This window comes from Hyposmocoma kahamanoa, unplaced genomic scaffold (genome assembly GCF_003589595.1).
Source record: "Hyposmocoma kahamanoa isolate Upper Pololo Valley unplaced genomic scaffold, ASM358959v1 94, whole genome shotgun sequence".
Taxonomy (NCBI): Eukaryota; Metazoa; Arthropoda; class Insecta; order Lepidoptera; family Cosmopterigidae; genus Hyposmocoma; species Hyposmocoma kahamanoa.
Window position 1 is genome coordinate 4060542 of NW_020654878.1, and position 26074 is coordinate 4086615.

Here is a 26074-nt window from a genome sequence, read left to right on the forward strand (position 1 = left end):
CCAGAAATAGTTTTACTGTTTACAATGTCCGCTAATGAAACTAATGTTTCATTTCAGTTTTCATTTCAATCCATTTTAAACAAAAAGTAAACAAATAAGTCACTGACCTGACCATAGACGGTTTAGTGATGGCCAATTGTAATGCAAACTAAAAATCGATTAATTGATTGAATGAATCGATTTGTTTAATTTAGTTTTACTAGCGGTTTTCCTTACATGGCTAGTAAAAATACATAACATATTTTTATTTTTTTATTTAATTTTTTTTTCACGCTCACAAGCAACATAGCCCCGCAGTAGGGAAACCCTGTGTCGCGGGTGCCATGGACACACACATAGACAACCACAAATTACACCCAAACTCACGAGAGAAATAAATGTAGGCCATACAAATATTTCTCCCGGCCCGAGAATCGAACCTGGGACCTCTGCGTGGCAGTCCGGCAAGGTAACCGTTCGGCCACGGAGGCAGTTTAAAAGCATTTATTTCTAGTATAAAAGCATATACTTAAAATTTCCGAAATCTTAATTTTAAATCCTCCTTCAAATATTTACACTTAGATACTCGTTCGATTGCGATTGAAATTTTCGATTTACCAATCGATTACAAAAACTTTAATTGAATGAACGAAATGTTTTCTTTTCGTACAGCACTAGGCAACCAAGTATAGATGAAAAATAACCTCACTTTTGAACTACCATTTTTCAAATACGATTTTACGATGCTATTCAAATGAATATTGTTGGAAAAAGTGATGACATATCAAGTCGAAATCTTCGAAATATACGTGAAAGTGTTACTTACTCGATTTATTGAGTGATTGCTTTAGAATTTTAACCAAACAGGTTTGTTTACTTTTTGTTGAAATTGAATTGGAACAGATAATAAAACAGGCTATTGCTTGTAGCTTATTTAAAAAAATGTTTACCTTGGTAAAATGCTACTTTTAGTTACCTGCTAATTTTTTTTAGTGGCACCACTAGAATTACTTTAAAATTCAGCACTTTTGATACATTGAATAACTAAAACGGTTTCTGATTACTTACACTACAAAATTCATAAGCTCACCGTGTTTGGTTTACTTTGTAAACTTTATTTTCTACAGTGTATTGTATGTAGCTATACTTAGTCCTTTTGTGTTGTCGTTGCGACATCTAGTGAGTTTACTGTGAAGTATTGGTAAAACGCTTATTTACAACGTCCTAGTTAAGCAACTATTCTCTGCGGAACACATGAAAATCACCAAATGTAGCGTTACACATAATTTGAAATTTGTCTTTGTTTAGTAACTAATTTACTACATTATTCATGACTTGTAAGCTATACAGGGTTATTTTTAAAATACTAACAACATTGCAGGACTATTACTAACATTATAAACAACAACTTTAGTTCCATGACTTTTTACAACACAATAAATTGACCAAAAAATATTTTTTTAAGTTTTTTTGTATTATCTGACAGTTTTTAGATCTGTATTTTGGTAGTAAGTTGTTTAGCAACGCATCCCGCGTGCTTTCTTTTGCTACCGCATAGAGTAACACCGTTTAGAACGATCTTTTTAAATATTTGTTTTTAAAATATTAGTAAAATGTGATTAATTATTAAAAATCATGGAACAAAAGTTGTTTAGGATGTTAGTAATACATTCCGTGAAGGTTGTTAGTATTTTGCAAATCATTATATAGGTATAATTGGTTTCATAGTAAGCCGAATACAATATGGAGCGTTTATCTATTTTGTGTTTTAAATGCATTTGAATGAAAAAAAAAATTAAGAAACTACATACAGGTAGACAGGTTGAGCCTGATGGATTTTCTTGAAATTGACATTTAATTTCTTAGCTGCAAAAATTAAAAAAAAGTATTTGTTTTCGTGAGTTTTAAATTTCGACTTAATATTTGACAACTTAAATGCGTGTAGGATGTTTTGAAGATCGTATTTAGCTTTTAATGAGTCAAGGTCCGGCCAAACAAACGCATTCACGTTTTGCAATTTGAAAAATTTAAATTATATGTTTGCACTGATGCCTACATTTAACTGTTTTGCATATAAAACAAGCAGTGTAACTCCCGCCTGTACAGCGCGTCCATGTCTACACGTCACTCGCAGCCATCGAGTATATAACCAGAAATAGAGATGAAATAAGGACCATTCATCCCTGGCAACTCATCAGGCATTATGGGCCTTATATCACTTTTAAATATCAATTTTCGTTTGCACTGAAATCGCAAATTAGAAAGCTGAAATAGTACAGCGCCTGTACAGTACCTGTAGTATAGTACCTGCGCGAACGTCTCCGTATATTCCAAAAATATTCTTTATTTATTGTAATAAAGATAATATCTCTAACTATGGGAGGTTGTTCCATTCGGTGGTGTGGGAAAAACAGCAAAACATCTAATTACAAAAGTAACGGAATCACATTTCATCGGTAATTGAATATGTAATTTTTAAATTTTCGTCCATTATAGCAAAGCTCAAGTAAACTGGTTGATTTGAAGTGAAACAACTGACGACACCCGTCAATTGTTTCTAATTCGGACGGGCCAATCGGAGCGCAGTTGTCACCGAAATGAATTGATTTGGCAGAATAGTTTTCGAACAAATGACATTTCGTAACATTTCTGGTTACATACTCGATGCTCGCAGCATATTATTTTAGTTGTATCATGGACCAATGCCTCAAGAGAACTGTTAATCTCCATATTACAAATCGTAATTCTGAAATAGGTCAATATCTAGGTGGCGCTGATCGATAGCTTGGAAGCAGTTTATATTGCGTACGTGGCCGTGGATATAAATTAATTCATCTTTAATATAAAATACAAGAAGTCAGTTATTTTTCCTTGTAATATTATTCAAATATTGACCATAAGCTAAAATTATTTTTCCGTACTTTGACCAATGTGCATCAAAAGATGGCATTGTGTGTTATTAATTTGTAAATTTATAAATTAATGCTTCCTAATATGTATAATATTCCTAAATAAAAAAAATAGTTTGTATGGAGTTACATTACTTGCCTTATTATACTATGTTATCTATGTACAAATGGTACAGCAAACAATTTACTAAACTTGTGTCTTGCACAAGTTACGTATATCTTGTGAGAGCTTCTACATTCTGTTATTAACGTGTAAGTATGAAAGAGGTCGTAACATAATTTTTAATTATAATTATATTTACGATACGTTCCAGTCCCCCACGATACGGCCAATGCCCTGTGTAGAAGACATTAAATAACAAGATACGATGAAGATAAGATATTTGCCACGGCGGACGTGTCAAAGTGGAGACGTTGGTGTGATAGGACCTTTATAACCATTTGTATTCTGTCACTGGTACTATTTCTGGGTGTCTTAATTTATAAATTCACTACAATATAACAAGACTTGATCCACATCTAAATTTTAAAATTATAACTTAGTGAAGTTAACAATTTGCGAGGCTACATTTACATATGGCAACATTAAAAAATTGATTTTGGTTTTTGAATCGTGAATGTGAAGATATACGTGTTGAATTCCAGTTGAATTTCAGCTCGTGTATATACCCTAAAGACTGATGCTTTGGCGTTTGAATAATTATTCGAATGGTAAAATGCATGTCGTTCTCTTTCTTTCTCTTTAAATTGATGTCGAGCGTGACAAAGGTTGCAAGTTTGATAACATCACTGCATTTTACTTACATTTTTTTTATAATTAAATTTCATTGCTTTTCATTTCACTAGCACGACAAAAGTTTCGAGACGTATCGATAAATATTTATTAGCGAATTTAATTAAACTAAAAAACTTAGTAAAATTTGTTTATAAAAAAATAAAGCCAATACATTTTAAAATAACTAGTTAGCCCAGTCTTACCAATAAAGGGGTTCCTTTACTTGTTTTTTACATTGCACTAGAAATTAACAGATGTAGAAAAGGTACAATAAATAAAGACAACATTGTATTTTCTTTCGAGAGGGATTACTATAAAAAAAATTAGTAAATGTATATACGGTGTCAACAAATTAGGTACGGCTACTGTTACGTTATTATGAATTTCATGTTTTATTATAATATCGATTTTGATTTTGTCATACTTGCGTTCTATGACAAAAGTGCGGTTTTTGATTAGGTGACACGAGAAGCGCAAATATTACGTGATAGTATTAATGTAGGGCTAGAGCTAGGTTTATCGCCATACTACAGACAAGTTAGTCGAAATTCATAAATAACGTGCAAATCGATGCGTGATAAAATGCTTAATTTTGTCATCAAAGTTTCTCCTAAAATTGATTGCCATCGTTACAAATATTATTATAGTTTTTAATATTTTTCGGAATTCTGCTTGAAGCCAAAAGAGGAACCCCAATATAAAATTACAAACTAAAGAAAAAGCAAATATATAATCTTAAATTAACATAATCATATGGCGTATCGTTTTTGTTAGTGCAAATACACATAAACAAATAAAAGTTTAAAAAATAATTAATCCACGTAAGAATTACGATTCAAATGACCTAGAAATACGACGTACAGTAACAATTTTAAGAATGTAAATGATGATTTGTACAATGGTTTTTGGATATTATTTACATAAACGAAACTGATTATTCGCACACAGATTTGTGTTGCTGAATCAACTTTTTATATTACTGTAGAACAGGAAAATATATAGCTAGGTATTTTGTAATGAATTTGTTCATGGTTTAAAATGCTAATGAGTATTTTACTGTTAATGTGTATATACTTTAAAAAATCTCTTGTCTATGTTGAACTGAATTTTTGATTTTCAGGGTTACCCAATATTTAAAGCATTTTCACTAGTTACAGTTTTCTCACAACGGCACAACTTGCTATTCTTCCTCTGATGAGGTTTAGAGGCAAGCGGCAGTTGACAAGATGAGGATAGGAGTTGACAACCGAGGTAGCGTTGACAGGGAAAGAGTAAACAGATATGTTTGTCATTAAAGCTGTCAATTGCCGCTTGTCGTTTAGTTTGTACTAGAGCGACTTTTTTTAGTAGTACTATAGCTCCTTGTGAAAGAGTTCGTCCAAGGAAGTACTGCCACCTTACCTATTTCTGCCGCCAAGCTGCAATACAAGTATTACTGCGTTTTGAAGGACAACGGTAGTGGTGAAATTACAGGCAAATGGGTTTTGTCAATTTATGTCTCAGTCCCGTTATGTTGTAACGTTTTATTTATCGTTGGACAACTGTCGCGTATATCCTGTTTGCATATCACAACTATCCGTCGTGGTCGTTCATTTTATCGTTGAACGACTGTTGTGTCTAACTGTTCCCACTACGTGACGATAATTTATCACGACAGAATCGTTTGAAGCTGCGATATCGTTCTAGCTCTCAATATTGTCACGACAGTCTGTCGTCGTAACGTCAAAATAGTGAACGACAGTTAATCGTGTTGTACTATAATATGTTAACAACTTCATTTAAATATGCAAGTCACGACACTTTAAACTGCACGACTATCTGTCGTCACGACATAATGGGAACGCGCACTCAGGGTTACGGGTGCACTGGCAGTGTCCTTCAGATCTTTGCGATTTAAAGCTCAGAATGGCATTGCAACTGTCATAAAATAACATGATAAAAAAAGAGAGTTTAAAATGGAAGGTGGTCAGGTGGCGAACGCAACGTGAATGACAATAACGTCGCAATAAGTCAAGATGAGGGTAGTTGTCGATATCGATAGAGGGTACATAATATGTATGACTGTTATTGAATCTGTCACCTGCCCAGAAAATTTCCTATTTATGATTTTATTAACAATATGTTGGCGACCAGCTAAGTTTTTGCTTTTTTTTTACAATTTACATTCGGTTTATGAAATATTTTTCAAAAGTGTTTGTTTAGCAAAACTTTGGCAGTAGCTTTTGCTGTGCTGCCTTGTTCAGTTTTGAATAATATTTCAAGTTAAACGTATTTTCATCTGCATGTAAGGTGTTAGTGCACATATTTATATACAGTTCACTCGTCAACATTTTGGTCCTTGCGGCGATACGACTGCTTTTGGGAACGCTAACTGCGTGGCCGTGATGGCTTGAGCAAGCTGAGGTATAGGGTCGGACGAAAAGGGTTCAGTTTTCGTTGCCGACGACGTGTTGAGGTTTCGAACAGTTTGCATGGTTGATATTTGGTGCACAGAACCGCAATTTGTTAATAAAATCATAAATAGGAAACTTTCTGTTTGTTTTGTAGTGTTTTCTTGAAGTCAGAGTACAGTAGACAGAGTAGAGGTAAGTTCTAGTGTTACCTTGAAGTCAGAACTCGCCTCTAGGAGAACTCTGACTTCAAGAAAACACTAGGACTTACCTCACGACTCGAAGAGGACATTACCAATTTTATAACAGGCACAACTAATTAAGTCACGGTTTGTCAATTTGCCTTATAATAATATATTTCATACTCAAGTCTTGGCTCTGGCTTTGAAATGATTTTATTCAAGTACAATTAAAATCTAAGACCTAGCAGTATGGCTGCGACGTCTTTGCCTGTCTCAAAAGACGAAAATTTTACTACTACTGACGCTGTCATCTGCTGTGTGAATCAACCGTTACATGCTGTTACAAGTTTCTGTAACTATCTCATCGTACACAACGGATTTTCAACCCTGACATTGGCAGAATCACCGTGAAAATCGATGGAGCCATTATAAAGAAATTGGAATTGGAAACCTGTAACTAGTGATAATTAATATAGTGAATAACTGAGGTGTTAAAACGTATGATGTATTTGTCAGCACGCTTCAGGGCAACGCCTATAGATAAAACTAATGTTGTTCAAATTATAATTATTAATACAAAGATCGAACACTTAGAAAAAACTCCTTCGATCCGGCCGGATTTGAACCGACGTCTTCCAGCAAACCGTGTCAGACGCTATGCCAACTAAGCCACGGAAACGAACCAGCGGACCTCACGAATTTTTGTATGAGCTTGTTTGTCGGATCTTTGTACCTAGTTTTTAACGACTTTTAGCCGTAGCGCCATCTATGAGAAATTGTTTTGTTGAAATATGTTTAATTATTAGTATGTAGTTTTGTATAGGCGATTAACTAAAGCGTACTGATAAATACAGCAAAGCATTATGCACAGATAGTATCTCTCCTAAGTTACGATCGTAACTAGGCATTATTTCGGCTGCATATTTTCGGTTTAACCTGTCAAATCTTGAGTTGTAAACTCGTGGTGTTCAATCGCTTTTGAAAGCCGAGTCAGATTGTACGTCTTAAGGCTTCCCACGGCCTGTGTTTGCACGGGCCATGCCGCGCATGTGTCTGTATATTATTATGAGGATTCGGGACATATGTAGCCCCTCATCACTATGATCATCAGCTGATCTATTGTGATCACCACTAATTATAGTTTGGAGCCAAGGCCGACAGCACTGAAGAGCTTAAGGACTTTCCTGGCTCCGACAGATGTAATCTCCTCTGGTCCAGTATGGAGCTTCGTACGCCCGTTAGGGGGTACAATTCGGTGAGAAGATGAGCAGGAGTTTCATCCGCCTCGTGGCAGAGTCTATACTTTCTATGCCCAATATTTGACATATGCTTATTCAAGCCAGTGTCCTGTTAAGACTCTAGTGAGCATTCTGATGCCATTCCTGTCCAATGACAGGACGTGTAGCCAGTAAAGGCGCTTTTAAATTAGACTTTACACATTAGAAATTAGATTTGCAGCCGCGTCACTTCTATCTTCTGTCATTTTTATACAATATTTAGAGTGCAGTTGCACCGCTACTGCGTGACACTTTTGCAGACACGGAAAGTTAATTAAGAAATACTGAAATGTTGTCAAAATATTATTTGCACTGAGTCGTCTCATCGCTTCTTCTTTAGAGCCCAATAAAAAATAAGGAGTCTCGGTAACAAACGTGCCATCTGTATAGTGCAAACAACTTGTTTAAATACTTTTACGCATTGGCAGTTACTTAACTTGTTGAATTAGTAAAAAAAGAGTCGGGCGTCGGCATTTTACGTGGTACCTACTGTTAAATAAAAACGACCTGTCGAGTAAAGAAATAATTAAAAACTAGAATTCAGAGAAAGCATTTAGCGCACCTATGACTGGTGCGATGGACCACGATCGTTAAGTCCGTGTATCTTTAAGTAAAAGAAGTGTTAATGGTTTTATAACCCTATTGTAATATAAAGGATAAGCCATTCCAAGAGATAATATTCATCGGTGCAAATCACATTTCTTCAAGTATACCACAGGGCCTGTGTCAGAACAGCCATGTGTTGAAAACTTCAAAGGTATAGAGTGAGAAAATGGCAGCTTAAACCAGATAACTCGCGACACATCCGAGATTTGCCTGTAGCGCGAGCACGGCCTGCACAAATCGGCGTCGCGTGAGGCGGCCTGTGTAATCACAGGCCGTGGGAAAAATCTCCATTCCGTTAAGACAAAAATGTTATATACGGCAGTCAGCGTGGAGAGAGAAAATATATGTCTTAAGTTATTTTTCTTACCATGTTTTGTGAATATCTTCGACTGTCTGTCCACACGTAAATGTCTATAACACTGCGACAACAGACCAAAATCTACGTTCACAAAACCACACTCGTTATTTAAAATTCCACACAACTACGTCTAGTAAGACTGTCGAAGAATACTTTATTTGTGAGTTTTCACTGGTCAGTAATTTGTATACAAGTATGACACTGCCAGTATTAGTAATTAATACTTCCGAATGTAGATGTACCTTTTGCATGTGTCATATCTGCAGGGCTAAAAAAGCCTTATTGGCAGAATCATAATATGATTAATTCACAAATAGTACGAATTTCTTATAATTCATATAACGGAATTCAAATATACTTCGTTTCAATCCATTTTGAACAAAAAGTAAACAAACAAGACTCACTGACCCGACCATAGACGGTTTAGTGGTGGCCAACTGTAACTACAAATCGATTAATTAATTGAATGAATCGATTTGTTCAATTGAGTCACACTAGCGGTTTTCCTTACATAACCTATATAAGCATATTTAAAATTTCAATTTAAATCCTCCTTCAAATCCTTACACTTAGACACTCGTTTGATTGCGATTGAAATGTTCGATTTTATAATCGATTTTAAATTTTTATTGAATTGATATTCAATTATTTTTTGTGAAATTGCTCCACTAGTTATTATTAATACAAAGATGAAAAAATCTGAGAAAAAATTCCTTCGATCCGGCCGGATTCGAACCAACGTCTTCTAGCCTACCGTGCCATTGCCATGCAATTTAAGCCAGTGCACGGTAAGCTAGAAGAATAATTTATAATCTATTACTAAACTTTAATTGATTGTACCGAATGTTTTTTTTTCGAACAGCACTATGCAACCACAGGCAAGTCATAGAAGTATAGATGAATAATAACCTCAATTTTGGACTACCATTTTTCAAATACGTTTTTACGATGCTTTTCAAGTGAATATTGTTGGAAAAAGTGATGATATATCAAGTCGAAATCTTCGAAATACACGTGAAAGTGTTACTTATTCAATTTATTGAGTGATTGCTTTAGAATTTACCTAACCTAACCAAACACGTTTGTTTACTTTTTGTTCAAAATGGATTGGACTTTAGATGAATTGCGTTTTTTATTTTGTTTGAAAATTCATACATCAGTCAATTAATCATATTATTATGATTCTGCCAATACGGCTTTTCTCCTTGTACGGTTCTCTCATTAGGAGGTAGTATGAAGTCGTGTTTTAACCAAAAGGATTGCCGACCAATAGCATCTCTCGTCGTTGCGAATGTAATGAAATCTTATTGGTCGTCAATCACATCTCTTCTCCCCATCCACTTTCGTAGCTAACGGATTTAACGTTATACTTGTATGAAAGTTACTTGCTTATCGAAACTTTTTTTTATATTACATATATTAAGACGACTGTTTGATTCTTTAACAATTGATAACTTATTGCAGATTTGCACATAATCAATTAAAGGCATATTAGAAATGCCAATTTTAATAATACGTCACACCCTCAAAAATAAACTGACGTAAAAACAATTGAAACAGAAATTAATATTTTTCTTTTTTCATATCAAACAGAATTTTGCCATAAGGCATACATGACAGGTGACACGTACCTATGTCAATTTTTAATGTTTTAAAGCGCAAACCGACGGAACCATAGATACAAAAGTTGAAGTTATTACTTTCCCGAAAATTACTTTTCGGTTTTCGTCACTTTATTAATGAGTGTGCGACATGTTTGCAATACGGTATACACTATTTACGTATTTGGGGCCATTGCATTGCCATTAATGTCTCGTGAAGTGGCCCTAAGTTTACTGAGTTCATAATTTGTTTGGCCCAATGTGACATTTACACTGTAGCTGTAAAATATCGAGACTCTTTAAACGCTTCATTATAATAGATTAACACTTTACAAAGCTAAACTCACTCATTACGTTTCGACATGAAAATGTATGTCTTTACCTGATGCCACTCTAGAAATGTATGAGCGGCATTTCCTGTGACGGTCAGCATATCCTTGGTCTTTGGTCAGCTAACTCGTGGATGAGCAAGGGGGTGGTGTCGGGGAGGAAAGGCGCGGTGGGCACTGCAGGAGGGGTTGAACCGCCGGCCGGTCTGACTGCGACCACCCGCTCCAGTACGCAGGAGGCGGATAATCTCGCTTCGGCGTCGTGATCCCAACACTCTTCCATTGTGTCACATAGGACGGATAGACCCTGGAGAGACAAATTAGCAATTTGAACAGCATTGTTAGAGAGGAAAGGAATATTTCAGCAAATCATCATTCATCATCAATCATGTTCAATCAAGTTAACGGTTTTGACGGCCTCTGTGGTCGAGTGGCTTGCACACCTGTTTACATGGTGTCGCCATCTCTGAGGTCCCGGGTCCGATCCCCGGCCGGGTCATTGTAGAAAACTAACTTTTCTATTTTGTCTCGGGTCTGGGTGTTTGTAGTACCGTCGTTGTTTTCCGAATTTAAATCGCGTATATATTTTTCACCAAAAACAAACCAACGTTTCGGGTCCTTTATAGGTTCCTTGGTCACGGTTGACTGAGGTGGTACAGTCATCAACCAGTTATGTTTAATATTAATGCAAACCACCTTATTTTTTCACTATAGTTACAAAAGTTATTAATTAAATACCTTATTTAACATTCCAATTTACGCTACATTGTTTTACAAATTATTTTATTGTAACAAAATGAATTTTTATTAATCGAGTTTTTAGGTTTTCGCGATTGTTACACATAGGAAATGAAACTATTTTTCCGGATTTAAATCACGTATATTTGTTTTTTCAAACAAACCGACGTTTCAGGCACGGTTGACTGACCATGACCATGGGACCTGTAAAGGGCCCGAAACGTCGGTTTGTTTGAAAAAACAAATATACGCGATTTACATCCGGAAAAATAGTTTCATTTCCTATAATTTTTATTAAGTTAAATTTATTATGAATTAATAATGGAAAATAGAATAAATTAAAACACAATAATTAGTACTGCAGTCTTATGTCTGTTTTGAGATTTTTCATCAGAGGAAATACTGTAAAGGGCCCGAAACGTTGGTTTGTTTGAAAAAACAAATATACACGATTGAAATCCGGAAACATAGTTTCATTTCCTATATATTATTTAGTTAAGAGTCGAGCAAGAATTATGACGAATTGAGCGTATGAGGCTTGGGGCCTTACCATGAACTCTTATTACGATTCAGTTTACGACCTAAAATGAATTGTTGTGAGATAGCGCTACATGAAGTGTAATTCACTATCCCGCTTTCTTGTCGTTACGAACCTAATACTGAATTGCAATAAGAGTTCATGGTAAGGCCCCTGTATTAATAAACATTGTGTTTAAGGCCCGTATTAATAAACATTGTGTTTAAGGCCCGTATTAATAAACATTGTGCTTTTTTATGGCTCTTGTTTAAGATAAAGACAAATTAATTACATAATAAATAAATAATAAATAACGCACACACTCAACATAGCCTCGCACTAGGGAAACCCTGTGTCGCGGGTGCCATGGACACACACATAGACAACCACAAATTACACCCAAACTCACGAGAGAAATAATTGTAGGCCATACAACTATTTCTCCCGGCCCGGGAATCGAACCTGGGACCTCTGCGTGGCAGTCCGGCATGGTAACCGTTCGGCCACGGAGGCAATAATAACCTAATGTAAGTGTTAACAAGCCTTGCGCGTTTTTATAGCCGTCACTCATAAACATAGCTTGTTTAAATCCCACATTAATAAACGTTGCGCGTTTTTTAAGCCCGTATTAGTTAATAAACAGCTCTCAAATACCTGCCTGAATGGGATCCATTGTGGACCCCCATAACCGTCTTATGAATCCCTATTTTTTCGCAGACATGGACCCTTTGTAGGTTGGAGTGGGCCTCCAGGGGACAATATGAACCACTTTGAGAATAATCGGTTTAGACCAGAATGGCTCGGAAAAAATATTCATAAATACAATAAAGATTAATTTATTTTTAAAAAGCGTTTTAAATTTGGGAAAAATAAAATTCAGGGATAGAAATATATATGAATTCAAAAGAACTTAAGTTCACTACTCTGTTAATCGGGAAAGTAGTAAAATTATTTTTTATGATACCAAGTTTTGTTGCTGATTCAGCTCCTATACACATTAGCTGACGATGATTTGTTAGATAAATTACAAAAAAACAAAAAAAATGTAAAAAATATACTAATATCCTTAGGACGCAAATTCGGAACAGTGGTGCGTTCAAGGTTTGCGCGTACATTGCGCGCAAACACGTGTTATGCGGCATTTCCTGTGACGGTCAGCATATACTTGGTCTTTGGTCAGCTACTCGTGGATGAGCAAGGGGGTGGTGTCGTGTCTTGTGTTGGATGTCCAACACAAATGAACGCACTACCGTTGCGAATTTGTAGCCTTACTGAAAAACTATATGAAAAAGCTTTCGATTTTCTTTGGTATCGTAATATTTGTATGGTTTCATACATTGTTTGTCGCAGGCAGCGATCTACTTTAGCCACGTGCCGCACTTTATTTAAACACGCAATTCACACTCTATTTTCATTTAGTACGTTACCAAGTCTTTCTCTGCGTACTACCACTACAATCCATGTATGGAGTAAGGTATGGTATGTAGGTAATATTATGTCAATGATTTTGTGACATTTAATAACAAAATAAACAATCTGCATGAAAACAATCAAGCTTCGTAGTTTAATTTTAGCTGCCTCTGTGGCCGAACTGTTCGAACGGAACGGAGGTCCCAGGTCTGGCCGAACGGTTCGAACGGAACGGAGGTCCCAGGTCCGATTCCCTGGCCGGGTGAAATATTTGTATGGCCTATGTTTATTTCTCTCGTAAGTTTGGATGTAATTTATGGTTGTCTATGCGTGTGTCCATAGCACCCGCGACTCAGGGTTTTCCTTAGTGCGGGGCTATGTTGAGCGTGTGCGTTATTTTTATTGACAAACTAAAATAGAAGGGTATCTATCAGTTTAAAGGCTATCAGATTAAGCTTCGCAGAATACGTGAGCTTACCGATGTTAGTATTGTTAGACTAGTTTTATTAGTTACTTCCATAGTATAATATCCTACGGGATTCTCATGTGGGGTAAAGCGGCAGATATTCAAAATCTTATTTGTATTGCAAAAACGAGCGATTCGTTCTGTGTACCGACTAGGCTCTCGGGTTTCGCTCAGAGAAAAGTTTAAGGAGACTGGTGTCATGACTGTGGCATCACAGTACATTTATTCAAATATTTTATATGCCCGTAAAAATATATATAATTTCAATAAGAACGATGATATCCATAATATTAACCTTAGAGCCAAGTCCGAATTCATGGTACCACGATTTCGTTTAACCAAGGTCTCGCTTAAACAACTCTTGTATGGGGAACTGTATACGTTTTTACAATAAGATTCCGGAGCATATATTACAAGTTTATCATTTCCTAAGTTTAAAAACTACATTAAAAATATTTTGATCGAAAAGACATATTATTACAAAATTGAAGACTACGTGTTAGATAAAGATGTATGGAAAGACGACACGGCTCCAGAATCCACACAAATTTGATTCAAAGTGTATTCCATAGCATTTAAGTTTATTTGAAAATCCCTATCCAATCCCTAGAGTTTCTTGCTTGTTCTTCTCAGGGAAGTCATCGTAGTGAACGAGCAGTAGCTTAAATGTGACGTTTTCAAGTGTAAATTTACTTTACCTACGAATAAATGATCTTTGATTTTGACTCTTGACCTTGCATAGCCCGACAACGAGGTTGAAAAATATATTGCAATTTGTCATAATATTCCTCCATATCTACATATTTTCGATAAAAAACATTGTAAACACATATTCCAGGTTATCATCTATTTTTGGACTCAATGTTGGTTTCTATATATGCTTACCGGTACATTTAGTGATACACTAGTAAAAGCTCCAAAATAAGGCTTTTCTATAATACTGGTCGGTAATTATATTTTAACATTTTAGGAATACTTTAAAAAGAAATATTCGTCGTTTTAAATTTTCATTTCTTTTCATTTTCTATTAATACACGTTTTTTGAATGGTTGTTTTTTAGCTTTTGTAATTTTTGAAAACTTTTGTTTTTGCGAGTTTTTATTATTTATGAAACTTTCATTTTGTTACTGTAAATTGTTACAATTTTTAAATTTTAGACAGTTTCTGCTTTATCATAAATTATAAAAAAAAAACATTTTGTTTTAATTTCGAATTTTTCCAATAAAGGTTGGGGTGAGGTGAGTTAAGGCTTTACGAAGTGGACGTTAAAAGATGTTAACTTAATTGTTACTTTGTGTCTAATTATTATTTATTTAAATATAAACGTTGCCAAATTATATTCCCATTTCTTTAGTTTCGTTCGGTGTGTGCACAAAGTTGATTCATAAAGCAAATGTAGTACAACATTCATTATTAGAATCGGTCAATATGTCGTGTGGAACATGATTTTGCAACCAAAACGTTCGCGATAGTTTTTACATAACAACATTATCAATTAATTACATCCCCCTGCTACTCTTCTATAGAGGGTAGGTCATAGTCCGCCACGTGGGTTCGGGTTGGGAACTTGAAACATTGTTCAAGGGTTGTGAATAGAGATGGGTTTTTACCCGATAAATATCCGTCTAAGGATAAATATCCGTTTTTACTGAGTATTTATCCAAAAACATGGATAATTATTTTTTGTTATTTGTAATAAAATTTATTAGAATTCTTTTTTTTATTAAATAATTACGTTTTTGCCATTCTTTTATGTAACAATACTGTTCTCCTACGTTTTTCGAGTCGAGTGGTATAAAAAATTCGATTGACAAAAAGTTACCAAACTAACTGAAAACCCTAGAGCTGACCTATCCTGCGTTAATAAAGTACGACCCAACTTTATGGTCTTGGGGTCTACTGCGTACTAAATAAAGTCATGTTTGGACTTGAAATAGCCCAAGGATTCTCTTTCACATTTCATACACAAAATCTATTAATTAAAACACATGATATAAAAAAGAAATGTTTATAATTGTGTAGGTACACAAATTGTTTTAAAAATATACTTTGTTTTACTAAATATAAATAATAAACCACGATTTAAAATATTTATCCACTTTTTGGATAAATATCGAGTAAAAATGGATATTTGTCCCGAGTATTTATCCCTATGATATTTATCCATGACCGATCTTTAGTTGCGAACCTTAATGAATATACAAGTTTCACCATAAAGTTTTCTTTTACTAGCGATAGACTGTTACTACACATTAACGTTTTTTTATGATGCCATATTAACTATATGCCATATAAACTGCCTCCGTAGCCTAACGGACTGCCACGCAGAGGTCCCAGGTTCGATTCCCGGGCCGGGAGAAATAGTTGTATGGCCTACAATTATTTCTCTCGTGAGTTTGGGTGTAATTTGTGGTTGTCTATGTGTGTGTCCATGGCACCCGCGACACAGGGTTTCCCTAGTGCGGGGCTATGTTGAGTGTGTGCGTTATTTATTATTTATTTATTTATTCATATTATATTTTTTTATGATTACATATTTTATTATCTGGGGGGCACTGTTACTTCGCCTGTCACCCTAATAAGTTTACAACTCTCACATGCCCTTAATTTAACCATCGCCCTTACCCTTTAAAATCGGAACGCAGTAATGCTCACATTACTGCTTGGCGGCAGAAATAGATAATGTACATGTCAACATAGGGATTCTATCTTGTCTATGGAGAATTAACTTTTCTTTGAATGAGTTACCACGTATATGTTACGTATGTAATATATATTTTATTTACCGGATGATCTCGCCACTGTGCCGGGATATGCGGTCGCATTTTCCGTTGTACCACGGCCTCTTGCATTTCCTCTAAGCTGGGGTGCGACCCCACCTCTTCCTCCAGCGGGAGACGGTATTGAGACGCTATTTCGGCTCCTACTTCTTTGCATCTGCAAATTTAGAAACTTCATAGACACTGTCACAAATAATTAATAGATACAGGGGTTAATTTGCAGCAATCCACTTTAATAGTAAATAACAACTTTAAAAAAGAAACGATCTGAAAAGTTCGTGGAATTACGTCTATTTGCCAAGTTTTATCGAAATCGTTAACGGTAAGTGCACGAAGCGATTTCATCCCCCAATTTTGACACCCTTACAGGTGGAACATTTTCTTCAAATTGAAATGGGATCATTGCGGAGGTACCCTCTTTCCAACAAAAAATGAATTATCAAAATCGGTTCACGAATCACGAATATAAATCGCGTAACATACACATAAAAAAGTGTACACTCGAATTGAGAACCTCCTCCTTTTTTGAAGTCGGTTAAAAATAAAAGTAAATAAAGAAGGATGGCGACAGCCCGTGTATTTTGTGACCCATTGTTTTTGACGACGTGCATTAAGGAGACCTAGCAATACTTGTGATTCATTATCAAAGCATCAAAAAAGCTAATTGAGTACAGCCTGTAGAGCTGGGGTTATAAAGTTGATTATATTTATAACATTGTCCTGTATTTAGCTTCAGATATTTGTTCGTGGTAGCAGAAAACGTTTTCAGTTTGTTCCCAAAAATAATAAAAAACTTCACGAATATTCCCAAATTTGCCGCATTTAATATAACTTATGAAGTTCTACAGCACTTAAAAATGAATAAAAATTAACTCTGTCCAAATGGCAGAAATCTGCCACAAATAGTCACACTGTTCTCAATATCAATGTGACATTGACATTGATAAGAGGTCTCTTGTTAAAACATCCCTTTGCAACTTTCATTATCTCTCATTTAAATATTATCTAAATATTTTTGTCACATTGTGTTTAATTTTTGCTTTATGTCATTAATGTTTAATTGATTATTTCATTAGGTATTTTATAGTTTTAATGTTTTATATGTATGTCGAAAATATATATAATATATAATAAACATTCTGAATATAATAAGCTGCTACATGAATACTTTAAAATTATAACTATTTACCTCGAAACTATCTCCCATAAAACCAGAGCGCAAGCGTACATGTCTATCCTCAAGAACGCATCTTTTGTGAAGTTGATCGCTCCATCCAAAACTTCAGGCGCCATATATCGCCTGGTCCCAACTTGACCATGCGCGTCACCACACGCTCGACCAGGTACGAAGATAAGGGCCAAACCGAAGTCAGCAATGCAAGCGCTCATGTCAGATTTCAAAAGCACATTCTTGGATTTAAAGTCTCGATGTGCTACAGCAGGTTTTCCTCCACCCTCTTCGTGTAAATGGGCCAAACCACGAGCTACACAGGCTGCTATACGCCATGCTTCAGTCCAGGTTAGCGTGTGGGCTTTTAAATAGTCGCATAAAGAACCCTGAAAGATAACGTTATTGAATGAAGTAGTCACACTTTTTATTTAAGACTTTTTAAGAGGTGTAGTGATGTACCTTCTCATGATAGGCCGTAATTAACCAGTATTCAGCTTGCAGATTATCCCCCTTCTTGTCAACTCCAATGTAATGCAGAATGTCCGGATGTTCCATCCTTGGAAGCCTGAAGATTTCTTGCTCAGCCAGCCACGACTGTTTATCTTGCAATGGGAATACTTTGACAGCTACATCACGTTGGCCAAATTTAGCCCTCCATACTGCTCCGAATCTGCCTCTAGCTCTGACTTCACAAAGATTTAATTGACTGACGAGACCAGCTCCTTCGTTTTCCATTCCAGCGCCAGCTGAAGGAGGTCTTGATAACGACACTTCACCATTCGCTAACTCCGCAAAAGAAGTTTCTTTGCGGCGTCTGTACAAGAAGTACGAGGTCAGAACCATGAATAAGATTGTCAATGGCGTCAAAGTATAGATAATGATCGCCGTAGTATCATCCTCTGGTGTCGGTATAGGCGATGCTGGGACTTTTTCTGGAGGAGGTTCTGTAGACACGAAACTTGGGTCAAATCCAGGGAATGTGGCATTCTCGTTGCACATGTCACCTTCACAGCAGCAATGGAGTAAGGGAAGTTTGGCGTAGTGTGGCCGACAACTTGTAGGCCTATCGTTGCAGGCTACGGTATCGAGGAAGCATCCTTTCACCTTGATCACTGCTGTGTTAGTGACATTGTCATATTGCCATAGAACAAAACAGTGAGTGCTTTTATCGTTTTCGGCAGGTGGACATTCCTCTCTCTGGACAGCTGGTACACATTGCGTATCGTTGTTTGGGTCGCAGTCCACAGACTGTGAGCTGTGAAATTCACAGAATTTTGTTTTCGCAGCACCTTCTCTTGGTCGTGGTGGGAGATGCTCGTCTAAAGGTGGTGCTGCTATTGATCCGTATATACCTGGAATAGGAGAAAATAGATGTAGATTTTTCCATTACTTTAGGATTTGTCTGAATGGTATTGAGAGAACATTAAATAGGGACAACAGGGGGCCTAAAAAGGCCTTATTGGCAGAATCATATCATGATTAACAAAAAAAACAAAAATTCAGTAGAGAGGTCATAATAGTAAATTTCAAATAAAATTTCGCAAATAAATTCCGAAAAATTCCAAAGTGCGAGCCCAGATTCGAACCCACGGCCTCTGCTTGAGAGGCGGTAGGTCAAACCATTATAGGCTTCCACGCCTTCTTTATTATTATTATCATTATTGAATTAGTAAACTTGACCATCTTTCCAAAAGTGGGCCGCTTGGAGGAAATTAAATCTAGCACAATTTACATAGAAAGCAAGCATTGTCCCTACAACACTATCACTGTAATTCAAATCTCACTGTATAAATAACAAATGTACAGACGGCAGCACAAACACATCAAACAACACATTAACGGACCTTGTTCCATTTGCTGTGGAGGCTACATTTGAGCAAAACTGTATAGTTTGATGTGCTGTGGACTGTACATTTAGTCATTACAATAAAACAATAGATAAGAATAGGACTGATGACTAACAATGTAACTTCTCTTTGCATATTTTTAATGCTATATTGTTATATGTTAGACAGAATAAGGTCGCTAAGAGCCTGAGATACAACATTAAATTCAGAATAACTTTTAAATATATAAGAGTGATGGCAGCATTACTGATCTTGCACCTGGACACCCAAAGTTAGAGATAAAGTAAGTTCTACTGATTGTTAGGTACCATTTGCAACCACGCCTATGTTTATCAAGTCTAAATTTAGTTTATAAAAACATTTATAAACATGGGCGCAAATTTATCAGAATTTACAGAATGACGCTACTATAATATGGGATACTTACTAGATACATTTACGAAAGCTTTGTCATACGAATTAATGTTATCCTTAATGTCATTCACATCACGTTTTTTAATAAGATATTATCTTATGAAAAAATGTGGCATAACAGCATGAGGAATTAAAATCCTGGGGACTGTCGAGGCTTTTAAATCCTAGGACCCCACTACCACCTTATTCAAAATAGGTTCTATAATGTCCAGTTGCACGTACCAGCCCATTAGTGTTTTTATGTTTTGTCTCTGGGGCTATCATAATATAATCTTCAGACAATTCAGACATTACATCAGACATGTGATGGGCCTGGAGCACAGTATTACCATAGTATAATAAAACAAGTGTACAAAATTCTAAAATTCTAAACTATTGCAATCTATAGTTACATAGTTTATAAAGAATTACAGATTTTTAAGGATGGAAGAAAAAAATTGAGACAGTAGAACATGGTCAAATTTTATTTAAATAAATGTTTCATACAAAATTAATAACATTTTATTAGATTTAACCAACTTCTGCTATCCCAATATTTTTCATTTCATACAACGAAATGATCCTTTCATAAAACTGAGTTAATCAGCACTAAAAAAAAATTTTGATCAATTTTATTTATTTTCATGGACAACTCACCCTTAACCAAAAAATTGACTACGCCAAAATTGTTTTCACAAAAAATACTTAATGGTTCTTAGGACAGTTTCTTTATAAGTTGTTTGGTTTCGGATTTCCCCATACTGTCCCATTAAAAAAACACGGTATATTATAGCAAACTAATAAAATAAATAACACAAACACAACTATTACAATTACAACCACCACTAACCACTTCTGGGTTCTTGGAGGAAGGCAACATACTATGTAATTACGAATGTATTGTAAAAATTTATCTAAATAATAGCAGGTAGTTTTCAGGTGGAAAAAATAAAGAATTAATAAACCGGTCATATTGAGTACTTGTAGATAAAAAAGGACTAATAAAATGCAATGTGACGTTCCTGTGTTAATAAATTGATCTATTTACATTATAATTGATAAATTAAAAACATACTCAATTACACACAACATTACCAATGTTGAGATTACTTCCATGCTCCCATTTCGATACCTCCAATGAACACTATGCCAACTAAATTTTTGGACCAGTCCTGTTTGTATTTTGTTTCTTTTTTTTTTTTCACAAAATCTGTTTTTTGTTTTTTCGAATTTTGTTCTTTGTTTCTTTTATTTTTCACAAAAATCGTGGAGCATAGTATTAGTAAATAAACATGGATGTTTACAAAAATAACAGGAAATGACCAAAAAAATAAAGTTGGCGTAATGTTCATTGGAGGTATCGATTTATTGTTTACCAAATCCTTAGAGGCTCAAGAACTAATCTACATCATTAAACATATTGTTCTATATTTGACATAATCCTGAAGGCACTGCGTTTAGTTGAGTAGCAATATGTACAAATAAAAATGTACATCTTGTGTGATAGTGCTGTAACTGCCTCCATGGCCGAACGGTTACCGTGCCGGACTGCCACGCAAAGGTCCCAGGTTTGATTCCCGGGCCGGGAGAAATATTTGTATGGCCTACATTTATTTCTCTCGTGAGTTTGGCTGTAATTTGTGGTTGTCTATGTGTGTGTCCATGGCACCCGTGACACAGGGTTTTCCTAGTGCAGGACTATGTTGAGTGTGGCATTATTATTATTATTATTAGTGCGGGACAGAAAATTAACAATTTCAATTAATATCATGTGGTATCACCATATATGTTTTAAAGCCCTTCATCGTCAAGTGTTGTCAAATTAAATGCTATGCAAATATCATTATAGGACGCAACACTATACCTGGAGATTTTATATATGATATAAATTGGGTACCAAATGGATCTGGCGTATTTTAGTACAATTTGGACATATGCAATAATAAAGAATCATGTGTAGATAGCATCCACATGCAAAATAGGCACTTGGACGTTGAGTTGTGGACAACAGCACATTACACCATGTAGATAGCATATACTGAGTTCAGAATCCTCACCACACATTTGCAACCATAGTTAGGTATAGTATTTCGTTTTGGTTACTATTTACATGTAAGATTTTTCACTTGTATGTTTTGTTTTTTTATTATTATTTCCGCTAAGCTTGGGCCAGTATCAGTTTTAATGCATGTTGTGCATGGCAAATAAACAGAATTTGGAATTTAGATGGTCATTGCATGGCTAACATGTGCATTATAAAACTCTATGTACAGAATTGAAGTACCTAAACTTGAAATCAAATAGTATTCCAAGATTCCATCCCTATTCTACCATATCTATTGATATGCCCTTAAAATTACTTAAAAACGTATGGTTCATCAGTTTAGTACATAAATCGTGATACAGTAAAAACTATTGTACATCTATATAGTTGATATTACTTTACGATTGGGAAAACAATAGCACTTTGTTGTTATTAAGATACATAAATACAGATATAGAGAGTAAGAAATGAAAAAAATGTTAATCTTCGTAATATCACCTATCGAATATAAGATAACGTGAACTAATTCAAGTTTCCAAATATAGATGACCCGACTTTAAATGCCTAAGAGATTTTTTTTATTCATAAATACTTACCAATCAACAGCATTGTTACTTGTATGACACTTATGGCAGCCATGGTGAGAGACACGGGCTGGGCACAGCGCCGGTCAACCCTTTATTCCAAAAAACTTGTGGTATTTTTGTCCGCGGCCCCGACATCAAATGTCTATTTAAGAAATAACCCGTCTCAAGTACATGTCACAAACAACGCATTATTGAATAACAGCGATCAACGCTCATTCACATTCCCGCAACACTACAGAAACGTTCAAACGCAATCAACGTATGCGTTTATCCAACACAATAATATTAATTGTCATGATTTAATTTTAAAATTTAGAAACAAATGAATTTCTGCAATCACAGAAAGAAAGCTTCACTTTTTGATTTGACGTTTCTAGAGATGTCTTCATTTCACTGCTTTATTACTTACTGCTACTAGTCACTAACAGCGACTAAATATTACTTTAATTTTTTCTGTAACCTTTTTGTTTTGCTGCTTTGCGAATTGTTTCAAAAGTGCAACGTCTAGATTGTAATGTTCGTCGTTGGCATTGTTGCACTATTTGTGTATTTTGATTTTTTACTAATGTAGTTGCACGCAAAAATAAAGTAGCAGTGATATTAGCAGAATTTCTCATAAATCTTCAAAAGATTATAATCGTAAAATTCTTATCGGAGTGTCAAACATAGCGTTGAGTAATTTAATTTACATAAAATATAATATAATATATATAAAGTAAAGTAATATATATAAAGTAGTACATATATAAAGTAATTTAATATAAAATATTTGAAATAGCGGAAATTTTTAAAGAAAATTTCTGGAAACTCAATTATTATATTCTAGGTTTAGATATATTTTTTAATTTCGCATGAATTATAAAATAAATTTGTATAAACATTTTTTCATGTCCTGTTTGGCTTATTTTCACAAATTCTCATATGTAGAGTTTAGTATCTTCAGTTTTTGATAGATGTCACTGTCAAAGGTGGAAAAATATATTACGAAAAATAATCCTAATTCTAACATCATTCAATTAATAAATGATGTTAGAATTAGGAGTGGGTAATATAGCTTTTTCTGAATAACGTATCGTTTCGCGTTGATATCTACTCAGTGAATATCTGATACGAAGCAATATTGGTATATAGTTTAGAAAATATATGATTTCGTGTTGGTATCCACTCGGTAATCGCTCGGCTTGATTCGGTATCGCTATAAAATACGCGATGCGGAGCAATATCGATATATAGTTTCTAAGATACACGATATCGGATATTTGATATTGCCACAATATGTAATCTAAATACGATTTGTAAAGCCCATTCCAAGTTAGCAGAGGTGGGCGTTTAAATGAAAGCACTTAAAAAGTCTGCTTTTTAAAATAAGCGAATAAGCACGTTTTTCATTTTAAGCGTAAGCGTTGGTCACTGGTCAGTTCTATAGACACTCAATAATTTAATTTTTTACACCGTGCCTAAGTTTCAAATAGCGCCATCTATGTTTCTTAAACAAATTAAGTCAACATAACTTTGCAAGTTTTTTTAAACAAAGTGTATGCGCTTAAACGTTTTTCTAAATGACTTTTTAAGCGTCAAAGTAAAAAGCGTTTAAGTGAAAAGCGCTTTTACAAGCACACTTTAAAAAATAAGCAATTTTTTTCATTACAACGGCTAACAACTACAAAAGTTAAAAAAGTTAAACAACTTATGTTTTTAAACGCCAATTAACAAAATGTTAATATAATAATGTTATGTCATAAATAAAAATATAATTCGTTTTTTATAAAAAACTTACTTATCTTAAAACTTTTAGTGGGATACTCTTGCGTTTCGCTATCAACACAACAACGTTTCAAGTTCTTTTTAACATAAAGGTCTATGCGCTTGAACGCTTTCTAAACGATTTTGTTAGCTTCGAACTAAAAAGCGTTTAAGTGAAAAATCGTCTTGATTAAAAAAGCAAGCTTTTTTAAAAAAGCATAACGTTTAAACATTTTAAAAAACAAACAGTTTTTCCCAACTTTACTAGTTAGAACAACTAGTGTTGTATCATGGATGTTTTTCCATGACAACACTAGTTAGTATATAGTATTAGTTACACATATTCGTTTTTTTTAAATATGGCAATTGCTTAGAGTTTGTTCAGAGTTCAGCGTCAAGAACGCAAAATAAACGTCCATTCTAAAAATGTAAACATTATTGTTTTTGATTCGTTAAATTAGATTCTAGTGAATTAGAGCGACAAAAAACAATAGAAGAATGTCTTTTTTCTATTTAAAACCAGTAATAGGTGACATACCAGTGCATTTATTGGAAACAATAGTCACACAAAGATTGGGTTACCTAAAGGTTATATTTAATGACAATTCTTACGCTTACAACGAATATGTTGTGGAAGGAAGTTTGTACGATAATGTGGGCCACTTTATGCTGTGTATTGTGACAATACTAGGTGAAAATACAGGGTTTACACAATTTCTTTTGAAAGCCGAAGTAGATCTGTTTAAGCGACGAGTTTACGCGTTATCTACGTACGATTTGCGTTGCTTGGCTAAGAAACTGCTTCGTAGCATTAGGAAACTGGATAATGTACCCGAATTCATACATCCTTTACAAATATTATGCCAGCATTTAACTATAAAAAAAATTGCACACCATCTGTGCACGTCACATATCAAGGAGTGTGCGACACATTCTATCAGTTTGAATTTCAAGCATTGTCTGTCTCTTGTAGCTAAGAGACAAGTGGAACTAAAGAATGGCATTGTATCACTTCCCTGTGGTAAATGGAAGGAATATTTGACACATTTATTTCTTACAAATCTCAAATCTAGAATTAATACTACAAATTTAGAGCCACTGAAAAGTGATCCACGAATATTAGAGTTACTGTACAAATTAAAGCGAGAACTATTCCCTTTCATAACTAGAAGTAGCACAGGAATATTATTAAGTAACAAAGTTGATACAGTCTCAAAGTTCTTTCCCCCTTGTATGTTAAACTTACATCACAATCTACGCAAAAGACATAGACTGTCACACTCTCAGAGATTCTACTACAGCTTGTTTTTAAAAGACATTGGCATGCCAGTTGAAGAAGCTATAGATTTCTGGAGAGCTGAATATCGACAGAGCCCAAGTGGAAGTCATAATTGCTGTCATCATTGGGAGAAAGATGAGAAGAAGTACCTGTACGGTATACGACATATGTATGGATTGGAAGGGCGTCGAAAAAGCTATACTTCAGTTAGTTGCCAGCGTATACAGAGCTCTGATATGTCATGTAATGAAGGGGGATGTCCTTTTAAGTCTTTTGACAACCTTCAAGTGCTTCTACGTCAAAATAATCCCTCATGTACTGATACATTACTGTTTAAAATAAATGAATTGAAGAGGAAACATCAATATAGTACAGCTTGTATTTTATATCTTAAAAGTTTTCAACCTAACTGTGATAATCTTAGCTATAATTTAACACCTGTAAAGTATCACACTGTTGCAATGAAATGCGATTCTGTAGAGTTATAATTTAATCATGTAATAAAAATCGTTTATTTTTTAACAGTTGGTTCCTTAAGTTTTTTTTTCTATATTAATTTTATAGTCTATACCACCTTTTCCCTACCATTAACATATTTTTATTGTTTATATATTATTTATTTTTAGGGACATAGATAGTCATTTATTTGCTGAATCACAGTACATTCAGCAAATAAATACAAACAAGCTTATG

General features: G+C 34.8%; 2 protein-coding genes across 4 annotated transcripts; one reads left to right on the forward strand and one right to left on the reverse strand.

The window, feature by feature from the left end:
* Nucleotides 1-1691: 1691 nt before the first annotated feature.
* Nucleotides 1692-22514, reverse strand: LOC113237809 (activin receptor type-2B-like). 3 transcript variants are annotated; one of them, XM_026474486.1, is made up of 6 exons: nt 22369-22514; nt 17948-18840; nt 17507-17874; nt 16324-16474; nt 10460-10713; nt 1692-1845 (listed from the first exon to the last, which is right to left on the reverse strand). In XM_026474486.1, exons 1-5 carry the CDS (start codon nt 22409-22411, stop codon nt 10504-10506), a joined length of 1665 nt encoding a protein of 554 aa, XP_026330271.1. In that variant the 5' UTR covers nt 22412-22514; the 3' UTR covers nt 1692-1845; nt 10460-10503. The 3 variants fall into 3 exon arrangements, with proteins under 3 accessions (XP_026330271.1, XP_026330272.1, XP_026330270.1); XM_026474487.1 differs by lacking the exon at nt 1692-1845 and adding an exon at nt 10068-10356; XM_026474485.1 differs by lacking the exon at nt 1692-1845 and having other exon boundaries at nt 10068-10713.
* A 2005-nt stretch (nt 22515-24519) lies between these two features.
* LOC113237964 (DNA primase large subunit-like) lies at nt 24520-25869 on the forward strand. The gene has a single exon (XM_026474681.1). It carries the CDS (start codon nt 24601-24603, stop codon nt 25867-25869), a length of 1269 nt encoding a protein of 422 aa, XP_026330466.1. The 5' UTR covers nt 24520-24600.
* The last annotated feature ends 205 nt before the right edge of the window (nt 25870-26074 follow it).

Coding starts and splice junctions, on each gene's coding strand:
- LOC113237809 (XM_026474486.1), bottom strand. CDS start 22,411: ATGGCTGCCATAAGTGTCATACAAGTAACAATGCTGTTGATTG. Junction 17,875..17,947: donor TTACGGCCTATCATGAGAAG/GTACATCACTAC, acceptor GTTATCTTTCAG/GGTTCTTTATGCGACTATTT. Junction 16,475..17,506: donor TTATGGGAGATAGTTTCGAG/GTAAATAGTTAT, acceptor CTAAATTTGCAG/ATGCAAAGAAGTAGGAGCCG.
- LOC113237964 (XM_026474681.1), top strand. CDS start 24,601: ATGTCTTTTTTCTATTTAAAACCAGTAATAGGTGACATACCAGTGCAT.